This window comes from Mus caroli, unplaced genomic scaffold (assembly GCF_978045245.1).
Source record: "Mus caroli unplaced genomic scaffold, Mus_caroli_1 scaffold_15, whole genome shotgun sequence".
Classification (NCBI taxonomy): domain Eukaryota; kingdom Metazoa; phylum Chordata; class Mammalia; order Rodentia; family Muridae; genus Mus; species Mus caroli.
Window position 1 is genome coordinate 30,314,784 of NW_028227270.1, and position 20,892 is coordinate 30,335,675.

The following is a 20,892-nucleotide window of genomic DNA, read 5'->3' on the forward strand; positions in this document are numbered from 1 at the left end:
ACTCTTAATATCAAATTAAGTAAATCCAAATATTTAAAACACTACATAATGAAAAAAGCAAAACATTAAGCTAAAAATGCTATTATGTTTTGAGTATCAGCCAAAATCCAGTGCAGTAATAATTGAGAAGTGGCTTACTATCGCGGCTGAGTGACTTTTCCCAAGCTGAAGCAAACAAGCATCTTTTCAATGCATAAAGAGCGGCTCAAGAGAGCCGAGAGCCCACAACTCTGTGTAGGAGACCACGTGATTGGGATTACTTTCAGGTGCGTGGGCAGCTCGAAGGCAGCGGAAGTGGTGAAAAGTCCACTTTACCTTGGCTTTTTTTTTTTTTTTTTTTTTGGTAGGGTTTCTCTGTATAGCCCTGGCTGTCCTAGAACTCACTCTGTAGACCAGGCTGGCCTCGAACATAGAAATCCTCCTGCCTCTGCCTCCCGAGTGCTGGGATTAAAGGCGTGGGCCACCTTGGCTTCTTATAGATGCCTTATCCATGAAACTTCCGACCCTAGGCAGGCAATCCACCGAGGAGACTCCTCTCCTCTAGCTTATGTGGCCTCGGAGAGGAGCCTTGTGACTCGTGGTGTAGCTTTGGTAAGGTTCCTGAGCCTCCTCTTTCACTGATGCCTCTGTGATCACCCTCCTCCGTCCAGAAGGGAGCAGAGGATGAACACTGCAGGCAGAACAAAATGTTGTGGCTGCAGTGCCAGCCCTGCTTCTGACTGCCTTGATGCCAGCCGCATTTCTGGGCCTTGTTTGTGTATATGCTAAAAGTGATGGGTGAGATGCAAAGATGAAAGATCCTCTTAGTGTTCATTCTCTGATTCTGCTTACTGTAACACGATGCCAGAAACAGTTTTCCTTAGATTTATTTGGAGGATTAAGTGTTCCCTGGAGTTGATAGAGCAGTTAAATGAACATGCTGGGACCTGTCAAGCAATCCCTAAACCCACTACTTTATGTCCCCTCTGCATTTGGACCTCCTAACTGCTCTAATTATCTTAAACAAATTCTACACGTTGGGTTCTTGTAAGTAGCATGGCCGCTCTTCCATCTTTGTGGCTGGCTCCTCCAGGTCCTGGAAGCAGTACTTACTAAGTCATCAGCAAGATCCCACATGCTGGTTTGTCCCAGAGATGAGTTCTTGGAAACTTATGGTAGCTATGACAACTGGAATGTTGACCCTGATACAGTAGACTGATCTTACTCAAATGCCCCATTTTACTGGAACATGTTAAATTGTGGATATGGAAATATTTCAAGGCAAAGAGAAAAGGATGCATGAAAGGAACCTGGGAGCTTGTCACGGAGACGCACACTTATCATCAGCTCGCTTAGGAAGCAGAGACAATGAGATCATAAGTTCTAGCCAAGTCTGGGCTGCATTGCCAGGCTCTGTCTCAAAAGAGCATATTGAACTATAGGCAGAAATGAAAATTTAGATAAATTAATGATCTAATGTTAACTTAACAACTTTTGTCTTTATAAAAAAATCAATATATTTATGATTACTGAACATAAGTTGGGAAGTTGGGTTATGTAAGAGGCTTTCTATCGAAGGTATGGGACCCAAAAGCTGCAAAATGTGCAGATTTCTCTCTCTCTCTCTCTCTCTCTCTCTCTCTCTCTCTGTCTCTCTCTCTCGTGTGTGTGTGTGTGTGTGTGTGTGTGTGTGTAAGCTTTGTAATAAGGATCAATAAATTATTTACAAAACTGAGTGAAAATTTAGTTGTATGGGCGGGGGGGATGTCAAAAATCTTTCTAGGTTGTAGACATATATATCTAATCTCTGATAAAAAAAATGCAAGCAAGCTAAATATCAAGGACCTCACAGAAGAATAAACATTACCAATCAACATGCAAGTAGATGTTTGCCTTTGCTAAGACTAAAAAAAGGCAGAAATTAAAACAAAAACTGAAATTCAAGAACTCATCAGATAGCCACAATAAAAACTCAGTATTAATTAGATATGGAAGAGGGGGACTCATGGAACACTCTACCTTGGTGCCCTGTCTTCCCCAAAGGCAGCAGAGCCACACAACTGTGGACTGAAGCTAGGAGTCAAATAACTTCTTCTCCTTTGTAAATTGATTTCCTTCAGCTATTGTCTTGTTGGAAAGTTTATCAATATCCCCAGTCATTAATACATGAGCATTAAGAGTCCCACATGCAGCTCTTCTCTACTTCAGTTTGGGTGGCGTATAGCCCTGGTGTTGTTGTATTTTGATGTTAATTCCTCTTTCCCAGGAGGGGTACTCAGGTGACTTCTTGTGAACCATCCCCTAATGAATAAAGGAATCAATCACCGAGCTGGGCAGGTTGGACGGAGGCAGAGGGGAAGCAGGAGAGAGAGTGTGGCTTTTAGACTGAAGGTAGCAGAGAACAAGATGTAGCTTTGAATGTCTCCTGGTTTCATGGCAGATCCGCCAGGATTCACCACTGGAGGATATAGATTTGGTTTGCAAGATTCGGATTCTAGTTGTCATGCCCAGCGATTGAGTTACCATTGATTCTGAACTAAGTTTATGTGATGTTTTCCTTCATGAGGTGGTTCGACTGGGTTCCAGAGAGAAAGGTACAGCGGCAAAGCATGGCTTTGCCTGATGTGTACCACAAAGGGCAGTGGGAGTTTTGAAGCACAGGGCTGGCATGGTATCGACCTGCCAATGGGAACTTAGCTAGCTAGGTGGAGAGATTTTGGAGCTCTGAGTGAAAGAGTCTACAAGAGATAAGAACAGGCGGGCCATTGCCTACCAGTGGATGGCTGGGCCAGTCCGCCAGGGCAGAGAGTAGCTGGGTGTCCCGCAGGAACTTGCTATTCTTTTAATATTTCCCGCAACAGGATAAACAAGGATTCCTTTTTTCAGAGCTGTTGGCACACCCATATGTACCTCTTCTCCACCCTGTACGTTCTCCACTGAACCATGTTACATATCATATGGTCCTTCAGATTTTCACTTACAGGGAGTTTGCCATCTTCTGCTATGTCATTGTAGATGTAATGCCTTCACCATATGCCATTGCAGAACTACCTTATACCTGGCTTTTCTTTTTCTTTTTTTTTTTTTAATCTTTATTGCTAAATATTTTAGGTTGATCATGTACTACTCCTTCTAAATTCAGCTGCAGTGAATATCCTAGCTTCTATGTCCGTATACTCTGGTTTTTCTGTGGTTCAGATTTCCAATAGTGAAACCACTGACTGTATCAGTGAGTAGATATATTTTTAAATTTAAGAAATACTGACCAACTGTCTTCAACAAAAAGATCTATCACGTTATAGCACTAGCAAGCATGACTGAAAACCTACCTCTTAAAGGTTCTACTTCTAAACAGTATCATATGTGACAACCAAACCTTTAACAATTGGCCCTCTGGGGACACTTAAGATCCGACTCATAGCAAGTTTCAATTCTTTTATTATGTTGGGAAACAAAAGAAATTATAAATGTGAAATAACCCAGTTGTGAACCAAAGAGAAAGAACTTGGTTAAAAATTTATTGTAACAGATCTTGATACCTGTGGCTAAAATTAAATAAGCAGGAAAAGAACACCTCTCTTTTATCGTTGCATTAATTGTACTTGGTATATTTAGTTGAATGATTTCTCGCTGATTATTTAGTTCATTGTATTTAATTGATATGTTTACAGATGCTGGGTGACAACTCTTGTATAAATACCTCCCATTGTGACGTATCTGCTGTAGTGTCTCCCAGGGAACCGCCTGTGAATGGGAGTTAGGAAAGGCGATAGCGATCTGGAGAGCAGCTCCCTTCTTTCTTATCTCCACAGGCAACCTGATTTCATATTGATAAAGTTTGCAGTCTCTTCTGTAGTTCTTTCTGATTGTTCATTGTTGCTGTTTTAATGAGAAGCTGAAATGAGCCAAACCTACTTGCTTCCTTCTTCCTACTAATTTAATTTCAAAGGAGAAATTTACCAGCCCAAATAAGTAAGTGCACAGGGATGAACCCAGCAACCCTGATTCAACATGCCCGGTCAGTTGCTTCTAAACATAAAGAAAAATTAGTTGTTTTCTTAAGTGGCACATCATAAAAATAATAGTAATTTTCTATTTTGTACATTTTAAAGCTCTTTCCATTCTAACTATGATTGTTATATTATTTTTTAAATTATTTTTTACACTGCATGTTTTATTCCCCCACCCCATCCACCTGCCGACTGTTCCATATCCCATACCTCCTCCCCACACCCCTGTCTCCACGTGAATGTCCACATCCCCCACCTCACCTGACCTCCACACTCCCTGGGGCTTCCAGTCCCTTGAGGGTTAAGTACATCATCTCTGAATGAGCATAGACCTGGAAGTCCTCTACTGTATGTGTGTTGTGGGCCTCATCAGCTGGTATATGCCATCTGTTTGGTGGTCCAGTGTTTGAAAGATCTCGAGGATCCAGATTAATTGAGACTGCTGGTCCTCCTACAGGATCACCCTTCTCCTCAGCGTCTTTCAGCCTTCCCTAATTCAACAGCGGGCCAGCTGCTTGGGTGCAAGCATCTGCATCTGACTCTTTCAGCTGCTTGTTGGGCCTTTCAAAGGGCAGTCACGATAGGTCCCTTTTTGTGAGCGCTCCATAGCCTCAGTAGTCATGTCAGGCCTTGAAACAACGACTTGAGCTGGATCCCACTTTGGGCCTGTCGCTGGACCTTCTTTTCCTCAGGCTCTCTCCATTTCCATCCCTTAATTCATGCATGATGAGAAAGAAGCAGCCTGTGAAGAACGATTACTTGGGAAGTGGAATGACTTTCGCCATCTCTGCTTACACAGCCTTGTTGGTGGCATGTGCTGATGACCATTCCCTAAATCAAGATTTATTGTTGAGCTGTACCAAAGATACACAAAATAATGAAAACAGGATCACTTGGGATCTGAAATACACCTAACAAACTCAGACTCTTGCAAAATAACTTATTCCAAATGGAACTAGGGATTGTTGAGCATACAATGAGTCATCTTTGGGCAAGTACAATAGAACCTGTAGGGACATTTCATGGCCTCTGTTCAGTTGTTAGGATGGTTTTTAGCTTTCACAACCCTTGTTGCTAAAAATCATACAGTGGAAACTTCAGAGTTGCTGCTGCAGTAGTTCTCTGTGCTTCTTCCACCCCTGCCCTCACCCACCCCTGCATTCACCCCTGCTCTCACCCTTGCCTCCACCCCTGCTCCCACCCCAACCCCCATCTTATTTCTCTACCCAGAGCTGCTTTGTTCCCCCCCCCCCCGAAACAATCTGGAATTACTTAATGTTAATGTTACTGTTTACCTAGAACTCGAATGTTAAATGTTTGTGTGGGTAACTCCCTTTTTCCTACCTCCTAACCTTGAATTTAACTGGTCATTTGCAAGGAGAAGCTCTCATCCTTCTCTTTCCATGTTTGCACTTGGGTTTTGTTGTTGTTGCTGTATTCATTGACATACACGGTTTGGCTTAGTCTCTCCTTTTTTTTTTTTCTCCCCAGGAGAATTTAGAGCTACCAATGGATGATTCTGAAGTGACAAAACCTGCAGCGGTGGCAGAAGTGATTAAACATGAGTACCATGTCTTATACTCTTGTAGCTACCAAGTGCCAGTTCTTTACTTTAGGGCAAGCTTTTTAGGTAAGACCATGTCTAATTCAGAAAGCAAATTTATAAACTTTACATATAAGACAGGGAGCATATTTGGAAAATCATTCCTGAGAGGGGAAGAAAATAGAGGTTAAAAATAAAAAGCTGCAGTTGAGGTAAGGTTTCACCAGTAAAACTTCTCATGCTTCAGAAAGAACAGACTTCATAGTGAATGATATCATCCCAGCCTTAAATCTCATCTTCACAATTTTGGCCCCTTGCCTGAAGTTGACTAAGCCCCCTGGCCTTTCTTGACTTTAAACAAGTAGGAACAACTTAAAGCTGCAATGTTTATTTACATCTAACTTTGCAGTAAAAATTTCTTTCTGTCTCAAGTGATGCCATTAACTCCTAAGTTCCTGGGCTTCTTTCACCAAGAGCTTATGGTTATTTCAAGAAATGTTTATTGGTTAGGTTAAGGGGTATTTAAGAATAGCAGTAAGACCTCCATTAGTCATCTACACACCTTATGCCTTAGTGTCTCGATATGCTGTGATCCAACTCATTGCCTGCCAAGAAGGTAGACACCTTGTCTCCTTGGAGGCCTCTGCTAATGATGCCACATGGAGTCCTCACACTGCAGCTTGGAGAGATGGACTGGGGAGGTGGCTGGGTATGCACTGGGTAAATTAGGTCAACTTCAGGCCTTGGACTCAGAGCTCCATCCAGTCCACCTCTTACCTTGTGTGTGGTTTTGTGCGCGCCTTTCTCGGCAACAGTTTGCATTTGCAGACTACTAACTTCTGGATAGCTAAGACATGTGAATTTAGGCAATGATATTTTATTTTTAATTAAAAAGTAACGTAAGCTGCTTTGAGTGTGTATTTGGTGGGTTTAATCACTCGCTGCTTTATATTGTTTAATGGTCTCCAGTTTTGCAGGGCTGGCAGTTTAACAAGCACTTACGATTTAAAACAAGAGCAAATTCTTAGAGAATCCCTGGTGAGAAGATTTTAATCTGAGGTGCAGTTCCTAAGAACTGACAATTTTGGGTAAATTTTTAACCTGGGACTTGAGGACTGAGGACACAGATAGTTTACTAACTCTCAAACTCTTGCTGCAGATTCATCCATATGATTATTACTAACCTTCAAAACATTTGCTTTATTGTAATTATATTTGATTTAGAGTCCAGAGGTTAAAGAGGATTTCTTGTCTCTACACTGTGCCCTCTACTAAAAGTTGGGGAATATATTTGTTACATGGGGTAGAGGTGGTGGTGAATGCTTTCTTGATTCTAGTTTGCAGTGGTCCTACCTAGCACTATCTAGATTCAAAGACAAGCCAGGGCTGCAGGTAGAGGACACAGGGCAGTCATTCTGATTCTTCAGAACTGTTCTTTCATGTGATCGGTATTCACTGTAAGCATTTAATCACCAGAGTCGAATTTCCAGAGACAAAACAAGTCCTTTAGCTTGTCAGCATCAGGGATGCGAGGTGTTGCAACATGGCTGCTTCAAGCTGGAAGTGGGTCTTGCCGAGACTGGCTGATGAGCTCACGCTGGCTCTGTGCTCTGCACGTGCCAACAGCTCCCCTTACAGCACAGCACAGTGATTGTTCCTGCAAGTCCAATTATATTTTAATGACATTAGTGTGCTTCCTGCATGCCTTTCTACATGGTGATTTTAGTTCTTAAAACATACATACACAAGTAGCACTCCTGGTTCTATTTTTAGACTTTTAAGACACCCTTCCTGTGTACCTGATAAAGAAAACCAAAGAGGTCATTTGTTTTTTGTAAAAATATATTCCCAACCTCTCATTCTGTCTTGTATGGAATTGATTTTTAGTTCTTTTTATTCCAGAATTCATTTGCTTATGTACATTAAAATATGGGATTATTTTTTATAAAGCATATTGAGATGTTTTCTTGTGGAGGAAAATGGAAAATGGTTCATTGCTTGATCATTCTGTGTACTTTTAAATTTTGCTTTTACCTAACGTAAACTCAGGGGCCTTCTAAGAATGTACCATTCTTCATTTATGAGTCATTTTTTAAACATATTCTCCCTAGTCCAGTCCTCCTTTCAATGTCTGCTTAGCCTGGCTGTTCATGTGTTAACAGTCTATGGTGTGGGGAATGCATTCCTAGTGTCTTCTTCTTATTCCAGGCCTGGGCTTTTTTTTTCCCCCCTACCAAGAGAATCTGACCTAGAAACAGGATGTTTGTAAAAATTCTTGCCAAAGGGTCTTGTCTGTCTGTCTTTCTTTCTTTCTTTCTTTCCTTTTTTTCTCATTCCTCCCCATTTTTTTTCTTTTGTTTGATGTTGCAAAAAAAATAGTTTATTTGTTTGTGACAGAAGTTAGAGTTTCTTTTGCATCTGTTAGTAAAAATCAATTTCTCTGCTTAACTTTGATTTTTTTTCTACACACACACACACACACACACACACACACACACACACACAGAGGAAAAATAAAGCAAGGGTTTGGTAGTTCCCATTGAAATTGACATTACCCCCTTTATCAACTGGTTGAGATTTCTTCTGAATCTGTTTTGTTTCTTGACATGCAAATCCACTGTGCTTTGAGTTCCTGTTGCTCCTGTATATGATTCAGTGTCTGCCTAAGACTCAGCTAACATGCTGACTACCCTTGCTCCTCCCACATCCTGTCTCATATCTCCCATCAGACCATGTCATCACCTCACACACTGCAGTATAATAATGTGTCTGTTTATTTGCCCTCCTACCAGATGGTACTCAAACATATAAAAAGTAGTGAAGGATATTAGTGTTGATTACCTCCAAAGTGAGAAGCATTGATTATGGATCTGGGCTTGATAGTTACATGGCATTTTACACACACGCCATGCTCACCTTGCTAATTTTGTTATTCACGTCGTCATCTGTAGGCAAGCATCAGCAGATGCTTTCTGGATGAATCAATAGTGAAAAATCTCTAAGCATTTCTTAGTATAACCAAAAGACTAAAATATTGTGAATGTAATACTGTTCTCACTGTTGTGACAAGGTATAAGGAAGAAGTGATGGTGCCCTCTCCAGGAGACCTAAGGCCAAACTATTTATATATCTTTACTGTTGAATCAGTTGCTTCTCAGAGACCATAGATATAGTAAACTAAGGACCCAAAGCATGAATCTAGCCTAGCTGAGCAGCTATCCTATCTCTGTAAATTTGTTTCTTTATGTGATTCTTGGAGGCAGATGGCCAAGTTCATGTAGCCTTTACTTCCGGATGGCTCTCATATCAGTAAGACTCCTAGGGACATGGTGCCTTTTATTTTCCCTACTACTGTTACTACTACTACTGAAACAAGGTCTCACTCTGTTGTCTAAGCTTCCCTCACTCACATTTCACCTTCTGCAAGCCTCCCAAAAACTTGCTTATGGTTGTGGTGTGCACCACCATGCCTAATGAGGAACTTGGTTCCCAAAATGATCGCACGGACCGAAGAGAAGTGAGTTCTTCTCAGGGCTCTGTTTCTCTTAACTGCTTTTGTCCTTGTTGGTTTGGACAGGGCAAAGGTAGTACTATTTATCATCAAGTTTTTGAGTGAGAGGTCACTGCCCTTTTCTTTGAGAGGCTGCAAAAATAAACCATAATGAGTCTGGTTTTGAGCTCTGTCTTGTGGTTCGAATCCCCACAGAGCATCAGTGTTATCCTGTATATATTGATGCATCTCTTTTTCTACCTTGTACTTTTGTGGTGCTGGAGTTTGATGAAAGGCGTTGTATGTGCCCCTTGTGTGTCTCTCACTTAGCCCGCCCACTGCTTTTAAAGCCCTCTGCATCAGTTGTTTGCACCACAACAAAGACTCCCATTCTCATCATTTTTATTGTTCCATGGACATTTATGTCCCGTTGTTCCTTGATGGACTTGGCTGGGAGCAAATGGTAAATGTTGATAATGTGGTTTAAAGAGTCTGTTTATGCCAAATGGCCTTAATCTCAACAGAGTCATAGGTTTAAACACCCATCCTGACACCTTAACTGGAGATTTTTATGTTTATTCTAGATTGAATTCTAACTTATTTCTTCCATTTACCTTTCTCTTTCCCTTTGTTCTTAATCTTTATTCAGAAATGGACCAAGTGGTTCTTCTCATTTTCAAATATTTAATTCTTTGGCTGACATATCCGTTCTTCTTGGGAGCTGTTTTGACATATTTCCTTAATTAGTCAGAAGGGCCGCTTTAGAATAGGGAAGGAAACATTTCTCCCATTCTGCAACTGAAGTCTGTCTTATTGGCCCAGAAAGCAAGGATATAGAACTTAAAATGCACCCCAGATACTGCCTGTGGAAGATTTGTTCAGTTGTTATGGGCTTAAAAGATGCTCCCAGAGAAGAAGAATGAAAGAAATAGCCAAACAACAGCTCACCCTCAAAGGTGGGATAAAACAAAGCAAGGAAAAGGTTCAGATAAACAACAACAAACTGTGAAATTCAAGTGGGTAAGTCATCGGCGTGAAGCAAGAAGCATTGCTTGGATCAAGAACGTGAGGAAGCCTTTGGTTTGAAATGCACAGAGAAGACTTAAAGGAACAAGCAAGATGTGAGTCTTGGGAGTGGAAAAATGGAAGTCAAGTATTTGTAGCTCCATCTGGAGGACCACTGAGGGACAGTGAGGATGCCTGCCCAGCTTTGGTGACAGAGTGAATGAGGCATGCTTGGCTATCAGTGCAGATGGAAGAAATGGTTGAAAAGATGAATGGAGGTCAAGTTATGGATGAGCTAGTGGACAGGAAGGAGTTGAGACATACAAAATGAGAAAGTGGCATGAATTGCATTTCCTAGAAATCATGAGACAAAGGGACAGATGAATGAGTGAGGCCGAGTGAATGAGTGAAATGACGAGCAGGAACATGACACTTCCATTGTCAGCGTTGTTAGAACTTTAAAATAGTGACCTTTTACAAAAGATGGGTTGGAAAGAACATATTTTGTAATTTCCAGGATAAAATTCCTGCCGTTGAGTAGGAGTTATTTAGTAGAGAGAAAAAGCGAGTGAGGCTCAAGCAAAAATTATTTCAGTTAATTATCACGATAAGCAGAAAATGGAAAATAAATTTACAGATAATTTAACTTAGAATCTCATCTGATTGTAACAACCTTTACAAAAGCTCATTAATTTATACTGTATGTAAGCAGGAGTAAGTCTAGCAAAAGCCCCATCAGTGACCTAGAACATGCAGTTAGTGAGTCTAGGGATTTAAGTCAAATGTGAGGAGCAAATGGTGAATGCTATTAAGAAAAATAATGAAAACTTGAGTTAAGTAAAACGAAGAAGGACAAACTGAAAAATCGAGATTGTAGAGAAAAATTAGCAAGAATGAAGGAATGTTGAGCTTGTAAATATTTATGTACATCCCTCGGAGGACTTAGGGAACAGTAGGGCATGTTATAGAACATGATGGTAATAGAAAGTTACTAATAAAAATCCAAGTTTATTAATAACACACAAAAGAAATGTGGAAATGGCATGATAGAGTTAACTAAGCTCCTTGCACTTAACACCATGTGTGCATAAGACAGCCTGGAAGAGGACACACAGGGAAGAGAGCCATGCTCTCACCTGTAAAAGGCCGCATTACAGCTTCCTGGCCAGGTGAGTGTCTGTGCTTCCCAATAGAGGAAATCCTCTTTTACTCCGGACCAAAACAAAGCAACAACACCAAACACCAAAACCAAAACCAAAACCAAAACCAAAACCAAAACCAAAACCAAAACCAAAACCAAAACCAACCAACCAAACCAAACACCACCAGCAGCTTGGAATGTTTATAAAAACATAGGAATCCAAAGCCTCACAATGTGGCAAATGGTTGCAACCCCAGAACTGGGCTTGGAATGGGAGGCAGAAGGATCAGGAGTTCAAGTCCAGCCTCAGCTCCTTGGCCTACCTAATAGGCTAGCAGCAAGCCTGGGATGAATGATACTCCTGCCTCCCACATCTGTATGTTCTCTCTCTCTTTCTCTCTCTCTCTCTTTCTCTCTCTCTCTCTCTCTCTCTCTCTCTCTCTCTCTCTCTCTCTCTCTCTCATCTCTGTATGTTTCTGTGCTGTTTGGAAATATGCCTCATGATAATAGACAGTATAGCGTCTCATATACCTAAAAAATATATGACATGTACTTTTCTATTCAGATTATCAGACAGATTTTAAAATTTGGGTCTACTAGGCAGAGAGATGGCTCAGTAGTTAAGACTCCGCCTTTGGTTTCCTAGCTCCTACATGTTGGCTCACAACTGTTTGTAGCTTCAGTCCTGGGGTGTCCCAGGCCCTCCTCTCCCTGCCCTTGTGGATGCCTCGCCAATATGTGGTAGGTAGACTCATATACACACAAGCAATCACACATATAAACTAAAAATAAGTCTCTTTAACAGTTAATATTTATGAAGACAGTCAATAAAGGCCTTAAAGAAGCTATATTAGTAAAGTAAAAATAATGGGAAATGACCAAAAAAGCAGATTAGGACTTGGAAATTGATGACAGAGCCAAATGAAGATGGTGGTGTCCCAGTAGTGATTGCAGAGTGAAGCCCTTTGGCTTAAGTGGTGAGGAGAGATCGGCCTTCTAGTTGGTTCCTTATTTTTCTCCCAAATTGGAAATGGGCTTGGATACTGGAAATTCAAACATCTACTATATCTGCTTATATGGATTCCCATAAGGTGTTTTATGTAAATGCAAAAGATTTATTTAGTGAATTTTAAAATTATCATCATTGTCTTTGTTTTTAGTAAGAACTGGGCCTATTTCCCTAGAAGTAATGTTGAAATTTTTTCTCATCTATCCTTAGCTCTGAAATATTGACCATAATGTGGTATGAAGATGTTTTTAGAATGTAGAAATGAATAAAGGAAATCAGAAGTGAAGGATACCCTTGGGGGAGCTAACAGCCTGAAGCAAATAAGTCAGGCTGAAATCCACTATAAGAAATAGAATATGCTCAGGACCACAAGAGGAAAAACCTCACACCAAGATGCAGTATGATGGAATGATTTGCAGGGTGATCAGGAAAGCCTTGGCTGGGCATGGAGTTCATAGACACTGTGGTGAGGAAGGGGCAGGGCAAGTCTAGTTAAAAGAACCAGGAAGATGAAAGATTCAGCAGCCCGAGTGTAGGCGGTGTTGGTCAAGACCACTACTAGCAGCAACAGGAGCACAAACACACCTTACAGAGAGGTGCTGTGCACAGGCACACACAGTGTGGCAGTAGAAAATGTGAGATCTAGAGCCTTGCTTCTCACTGCTTGCTCCTTACTGGGAACTTGGGGAAGGTGTGTGTCTGTGTGCTTTCCTTTGCCACATGAAAGCAAAAGTTAGACCACATCAATGCCATTGCATAGATTTTTGAGGACTCTAGACATTTCTTGAGCCTAGATTTGGCCCTGAGTGTGTTTATGTCATGGCAGCTGTGGTACGTGTCCTGGTCCTCTTAAGACCAAGGGAAGATAAAACTCTTTTCTAACTTTCATGCAGTGATGAAACTGAGTGCTTTCAGGGAGTCCGATGTCTTATCAAGGAGACTCAAACTCCACACCTGTTCTCATTTTTCAATGTTATCTCTGCAATAATATTGACTAAAGATTCAAAAACACACGAAATAAGTGAATTAATTGGTGGTATATGTGGGTAAAGTTGCCATGAGCTGTGTTTTTTATAATTTTTATATAGATATCTTCGATTAATAAAGATACCAAGTATTAAGTGTTTCTAGGAATAAGTGAAAATTACACAATTAGCTAGCCAAGTAGCTGATGTGAATGTATATGAACAATTACACTCATTTCATAGCACAGTGTAATTTTCTCACTGAAGCAAAAATGAATTTTCTCCTTTGGTGGAGCATCGTCTCTGCTTCCCTGTGGAGTATGACATGAATTTTTATATCCTTCAAAGCTCTGGAGAAGGCCGGTCTATTGAACAATGGCATATTTCATTATGAAAAATCCACTCTAGTTTCTTTTTTATTTCTAATGACCACATCTAGGATATTTCTGTTAAACTTACTGTGCATAATTTATACTCTTTCTAATCACTTTTAGGAGTTATCTTTTTTTTTTAGCCTGTGGTTTTTTTGTTCAGTGTGTGGCTTTGACAGAGGTGGATAGTGCTAGGGAAATATCTCATGGTATTGTTGGATTCACAGAAACTACTAGTACTGAGGAATTTATTTTGGAAAACTGCACATTTTGAGCAGTGTGTAGTTTACTTGACAAGTAGCTTGTTATTCGTTTGGGAGATCTTACGTGAAAATGTCAAGTGATACTGGACATTGCTAAAGATTGTACTTTTAAATTATTCCATGTTTTTGTCCAATGTCTCTTGTTCTTTTCCTACTGCTTTAGCATAGATGTGTATTATCCTTCCAGCTAACACCAGCACATAGTGGGTACTCGGTAAACACTTATTAAAATAGATGACCTCTATAATTGTGTTTAATTTATAGGTTTCTTCTGAAGTTATTTTGGCTTCTATTTCAGCTTTTCAGGTTTTTAGAAGTTTTACTCAGCGTCTCCTTTGATGTGATTATGGTGATTTCTAGCCATATAAAAAAATCAGTGCTACTGAGTATTTCATAGCTTGTGACGAGTGGTGCATAATGTGTCTTCTTAACATGGCTTAAAGTTCTTGCCTGGAAGTCCTTTGACCTGAATACATTGGCACAAAATAATATTTAATACACTTAGCCAAGGGCTTATTTACACTCACATTTTAAGTTAAAATGCTGCTTTTCAGTTTTCAGAAACACATAATGGGGTACCACACGCTTTACTTTCGTATTATTTAAGCTCCGTTGGTATGATGAGGTTCTTAGCATAGTTGGCTATCTCAGTTCAGTGGTTCAGTGGAATTTCTAAAGACTGTAGTTCAATTTGAAATAATTAGAATCATAATCATGTTTGAATACCTGTCATGTGCCCACAGCGTTTGCTAAGGTTTAAAGGGCACTGGTTTAGTTGTCATTGTTGTTGCGTAAAAGGCAACAAAATCCAATTCTAATGTGTCTTTGGTTATTGAGGGGTAAGCTATGGCTAGGCAGATCAGCCTTGAAGACATAAGGGAAAGAACCCATATTTTATGTAGATAATATTGTCATGTGCTTGTACTTTTTTTGTTTGTTTGATTTTTGTTTTTCGAGACAGGGTTTCTCTGTGTAACCCTGGCTGTCCTGGAATTCACTCTATACACCAGGATGGCCTCGAACTCAGAAATCTGCCTGCCTCTGCCTCCCAAGTGCTGGGATTAAAGGTGTGTGCCACCACTGCCTGACTGTACTTGTACTTTTGATAGAGTGGGCAATGAGCAGAAGCTGGAGAGATTCACAAAATTTCAGAAGAAAATCAAAGTATAGACTTGATTTTTTTTCTAGTTCTTTTTGTTACAAATTGGCAGGTCATTAAAGAGGAAATTAGTTTGTACAAACAAAATCATTTGTGGCCCAACATGAAAAACAAGAAATGAATAACTTTAAAATTATTATTTTTAAGATCTAATTGTGGGTTCAGCAAGAGTAAAATGTCTTAGTGGGGGAAGAAAGGTGATTGCTTTTCAACCTGAGTTTGATTCCCACACCCTACATGGTTAAGGGAGAGAGCCTTTACCCCTCCACACACCATGGTGTATGCACACTATGGCATACACATGAAAACACATACAGAATAATATGTAAATATGTAAGTAAACACAATTAATAATGATAATGATGATTAATAATTTTAGCATCATGGAGTCTAGAGCTTTAAATGGAAAAAATTCTTACTTTAAAAAAGTACCATTGTGACTACAAAGTATTTGTTTTCCTTGTCTGGCTCTGAATGTGGTTCCAACAAACAATTCCAGCTGACAGCTCTTGTAGCATTACTTGAATCATTTAGCCTCCCTTAGTGACTCTTTTGAAGAGAAGTGGTCTTTTAAATATTTAAGACCTGGCATGTTTGTTTAAAATGCTTAAATTCTAATCTTTATAGTCGTATCAGGCCTGCCATGATCTAGCAGAGGATGCCAAATACGAGACATCCAGGGGTGCTAAGAGGCTTTGCAGTGGCCCTTGAGAACTAGCCAGGTTATTCATACACACACACACACACACAGCAAGAGAGAGAGTGACAGAGATAAACAGAGAATGTGCACAAGAGAGCAAAGTTTTGTTTGTTTCTGTCTGTGTGTGTGCATGTTCATGTGTGTGGGTACTCATGCCTGTATGTGTGTGTGTGTTCATGTGTGTAGGTACACATGCCTGTGTATGTGTTCATGTGTTTGGGGACACATGTAAATGCCACAGGTTGATGTTGCTTGTCAGCTCTTGCTGAACCCAGAGCTTATCAATTGTAATTTCACTGGCCAGTTTGAACCAGAGAAAAGAAAAACATGGGGCACATACAAACTCATATATGAGTCATTATTTATAGTAGCCAAAAAGTAGAAAAAGAAAAATACCAAATGCCTGTCAAGTGGTAAATGGATAAGCACAATGTGCCATACAATCAATAAATACAACTTGGTTATAAAAAACAAATTAAAGGCTATGACATGCTATGACATGGAAAACTTCTAAAACAATTCACAAAAGACCCATCTGGTCATGTTATATACATGTATATTTATAATAAACAAATGTATAAAAGCTGAAAGTGGTTTTCTAGAACCAGCCAGGTTAGGTTATTAGCTGAGGAATTGCTAATAAGTTGGTAATTCCGAGTATTCTAAACCCAAGGTGATGCTTACAGAACCCTGAGACTGTCGTTGGCTTGCATACTTTAAACAGGAGGGTTGGATGTATGTGAATTGTATCTTGATAAATCTGTCTTTTGTGTCTTCTGTGACCTCACAAGAGCTAAGAGGTCACTCATCCTGCTGTCCCTAAGTTCTGCCAGGGCTTTACTCTCTTCTGTCCCCAAAACCATCTCCCCCTCTGCCAGGCATCACAGAGCTCACAAGCAGTGTTAGCAGGTCACCTTCTAAGAATTGTTTGAAACTGACCCAGCCCCTCAGATGTCCCTCTGCAGCTTCCTTTGCCTTCCTGCTATAGTATATATTGCTTCTTAACTTCCCATATGATGTTTGCTATGTACTGTCACATTCTTGCCCTCTGGCTACAATATAACTTCCACAAAAACATCATTTTTCCAGCTGATGTATCACAAAAGCTTGGTATATATTAGGTGCCAAATAATATAAATATCTATTTCTAAAATTAACCTCTTATCTCATTACCCCAAGGAGAAAATTAAGGCATGAGATACTAGTTCTTCTGTGTTGAATTAAAAGTTATTTTTCATTTTGACTTAGTAATTCCATTCTAGGAAATTTATCACAGGAAAATAATTGAAAAGAAGAAAAATTGGTGTGGCTTCCTTGTGACTGCTTTGGGCCAGGTACTATTTCAAAGCTTATGATATTTTAAATGACCAACAGCAATGCAATACTTAAGTAAATATGAATTACAGCGTAGCAAGAGTACAGCATCAGGTAACCAGGAAAGGTGCAAAGATGGCTTTTAATTAGTGTGGGAAACATTTACATTGAGTATGAAAAATATAGAAACTTGGACCTCTACTATGGACTTAAGACATCTTTACTGATGACTTGCGGTGCGTCAGATCCCGGTTCAGATGACGGGGTCCATTCAGGAATAAGAATGACCAAGATCCACATCTATAGATCTCCACAGTTGGGAAAGGCAGGAAATGAGACGTGTGTAAGCAGGTAACTTCAGAGAGCGATGTTTATTATGAAAAAGCCCAGGAGGGCAAAGGGCTGGCTGGTTGCTGTGATGTGATGAGTGGGTTCGCTCCCTTCATAAGACCTGGCTCCTTGGGAAGAAAGCCAGTGGTGCAGATAGGCCCATTGGAGAGGCTGACTGATATACTGGTATATTTGGATTTTGCCCTGTGAAGAGAGAGTAGTAGAGTGTAGTTCTGCAGAGAATACATTACATTTATGTTTGAAGTTTATAGGCATGGACACCCAGCACTAGAGTTAGGAGACTAACAGAGGCCATTGTGGAAGTTTGAACTTAAATCCCAGAGTAGCACAAAGGCAGGGCAAGCACATACCGTGGAGAAATTTAGAATGCTGGGACAGACCATGGTTTTTATTGGGAGATTGATGGCTGGGAAGGAGATAGCTGTGTAATGACTGTGGGGTTGTTGGTTTCTCCTCACTGTGTAAGAGATAGAGAAAACACATGGTGACAGATGAGTGTTGCGGGGAGTTGTGTTCTGAGCTTAGAACCTAGGGCCTAGCACATGCTAACCACATGCTGTAGTAGTGATCTACAGCCATGCTGTGATTTGTGAATGAAATCAATACCCTGGATATAGAGAAATACATTGTTGCTAATCATTTATTCTGTTACGCCTCATAGAAAGAGCCTGAACACTACAGACTCAGTACTTACTTTCTCCTTTAAAGGCCCCAAACGCTAAAACCATAAGGATTCTTTTCTCTTTCTTCCTTTGCCTTTAAAGAAAATTCATCTAATATATTCTGATCATGGTTTCCTTTCAACCACCCACTCCCAGGCCCTCCCACCTCCCCATTCATCCAACTCCATACCTTCTTTTTCTCTCTCTTCAGAAAACAAACAGGTAAAAAAAAAAAATCTTTCTAATTAAAACAACACAAAACACAAGAAACACACACATGAACAAAACCCTGAAAACACAAAGTCGAGAACTATAATATACAAGCAAAATACCAGTAAGTCAAAGAATGCCCACAGAGCAATATGAGACAGGGAGAAAGAATAGAAGCACTGCTGAGCTCATTGTGTGTTGATCATCACTCCTGGGTGTGGGGCTTTAAGCACAATTTGAATCCCCAATAAGACTCAATGGGAGGATATTAATTTTTCCTTTGCAAGCAGTTGTCAATTGGAGATAGAGTCTTGGTATGGATGGGTGAGCATCTCCACTTCACCCTCTCACATGGGGAACCCATCTGCCTTGGACCTGTGCAGACCCTGTGCATTGTGCTACAATCTCTGTGAGTTCATGTATGCACCAGGCCTGTTCTGTCTGGAAGACACTGTTTTCTTGGAGTCATCCATCTCCTCTGGCTCTAGAAACCATAGAAATTCTTACTCATTTTAATTAACGTGCATTTTGAGATGAATAAAATTGCACCCTTTATGTTTGTTTTGAGCTTAGTTTTAACCTCTGTGATTGCTTTTTTAAGTTGACCATAGCCATTTAAATCCTGTATTCTAAAGAGTTCTTTTTTTTATTCTCCAGATTTAATGTGGTCTGAAAAAGCACTGGCCCTCAATTCTAGTATCACATTTTATGGAAATCCTGTAACATTTCCTGATATTGTTGCTAGGCCACTCATTACTATTCTTGTATAAACACTTCCAGCCAAGTAGGCAGGCTTTTGACAATGGCAATAAGCAAATTATGCTTAGGTTATTGATTATTTTAAGGTATAAAATTAAAATTATTATTTGTTAGCAGATATTAAAACTCAGCTCTCTTCTCTGCGTATGAAAAGTTTGGTGATAAGGAATGCATTATTTATGTATCATTTTTATACACCTCTATGTGTATGAATTTTAATATGCATATGAATTTTAATAAATATACATAAAGCATTCACAGTGTCTCTGTCCTCAGAGGAAGCATGGTTTAAGAGGAACACTGAATTGTGAATCTTAAAGGCAGCTTCTGATTCCGTCACAGGGGTGAGCTGACAGCATCATCTTAGATAGTTAACACCAGGGTGTTAGTTGCCTTATCTCTAACACTAGTTGGCCTACTGTGTGCATCTCATTATCCTCCTACTAAGTCCCTCTCATTTTGATATGTAAACATTATTTGAAAGCACGTTGTCTTTTGTAATTTCATTAGTGAGCTTTCTATGTGATGCCACAGGACCTTATTTACCTCTTCCGAGTCAACACACTCGTGTTTTTAAGATGTATAGTGCTTACCTTCAGAGCAGAGTTTGGCCTACTCTGTAAATGTGTTCAGAAAACAATATAACACAGATATTGAAGGCAGCTTGTTTTCAACTTGTAGCTAAACATGACATTCAAATGTTAATTGGATGAATAAATCTTGTTCATTTTACAGACATGGAAATGTCAATGGAATAAAACTATTTATCACAAGATAATGGTCTCCTGCTGCCAGATAAATGCCAAGATGAAGATAGTTATTGAAAATGTATCAAAATATTTCAGTGCTATTTATTGAAAATAAAGGTTGAGGGAAAGTTCAACTTTTTGGGTCAGACATGAGAAATGCCCTGCTTATGCCATTAGCACAGTACTGCATCAAAGGCACTGTGTGTGGCGTGGGAGCCTGGGGACTGAGTCTGAGAAATAGCAGTGCAGATGTGGAACCATTAGCTTTGGGAAGGACTGAGTACAACGTGGATCTGTTAGCTTTGGGAAGGACTGAGTACAACGTGGATCTGTTAGCTTTGGGAAGGACTGAGTACAACGTGGATCTGTTAGCTTTGGGAAGGACTGAGTACCACGTGGATCTGTTAGCTTTGGGAAGGACTGATTATGGAGTAGAGTCTGGGATCTGCCGAAGAGTTAGTGAGCATTTTCTGTGTTCCTGACACAGTCTTGAGAAGGCTTACTCATGTATGCCTCATGGGAAGAAAATCCTGAGGATTATCTTACTGCATGTATAGGAAAAGTAACTGAAATTCAGAAAGCAAAGTTTTGCAGAGAAAAGTGCCTGCGATGCACACAGAGAGCAACTGCCAGCCGTGGTTAATCTCCAGTCAAACTCTGAGCCTCACACTTGTCCCTCATGCTACATTTCTTCCTGTACTCTTAACTCTGTAAACTACAATGATGTTTACTGTTTAGAGAGGAGTCTTTCCCTGCATTGGACTGCACTACTTTGAGCCCAAATAATTCAATATATGATGTATCTCTTGAGGCAGAATTGAACATTTGTCCAAGGGAAAGACCTGAGTGTTGTCTTGAGCACTTACAGCTCTGCGTGGACAGAGTGACAGTAGACTCTTGCATTTTGACGCCCTTCCAGCACTGCATTTTGAAAATCTCTGTAACTATCTCTCCCACCTATTTTTCCTCTTATCTGTGTGCATTTGAAATACCATGGTGGTCTTCATAAGACACTTTGAGTGGGCACCAAGTGTAGAGAGAGAAGTGACGTAAGGGGAGGATTCTCACTACAGTTTCCTGCTATTCCCATCATGCTAGCAGCTTGGGTTCTCCACGGCACGCATCCTATCCCTGCTCATCCCCAACGACCTGTGCTAGCGTCTCCATCCTCTGCAGTCTCCAATGCTAGACTTCCTCTGGCACTGACCACTT

General features: G+C 40.2%; 1 protein-coding gene across 1 annotated transcript in view; it reads left to right on the top strand.

Annotated features, from left to right (window-relative positions):
* Positions 1-20,892, top strand: part of Atg10 (autophagy related 10) — a 313,448-nt gene that overhangs the window by 192,467 nt on the left and 100,089 nt on the right. Inside the window, exon 4 of the mRNA XM_021180551.3 lies at positions 5,481-5,619. Coding sequence (XP_021036210.1) covers positions 5,481-5,619 — 139 coding nt within the window. The remainder of the gene's footprint in view (positions 1-5,480; positions 5,620-20,892) is intronic.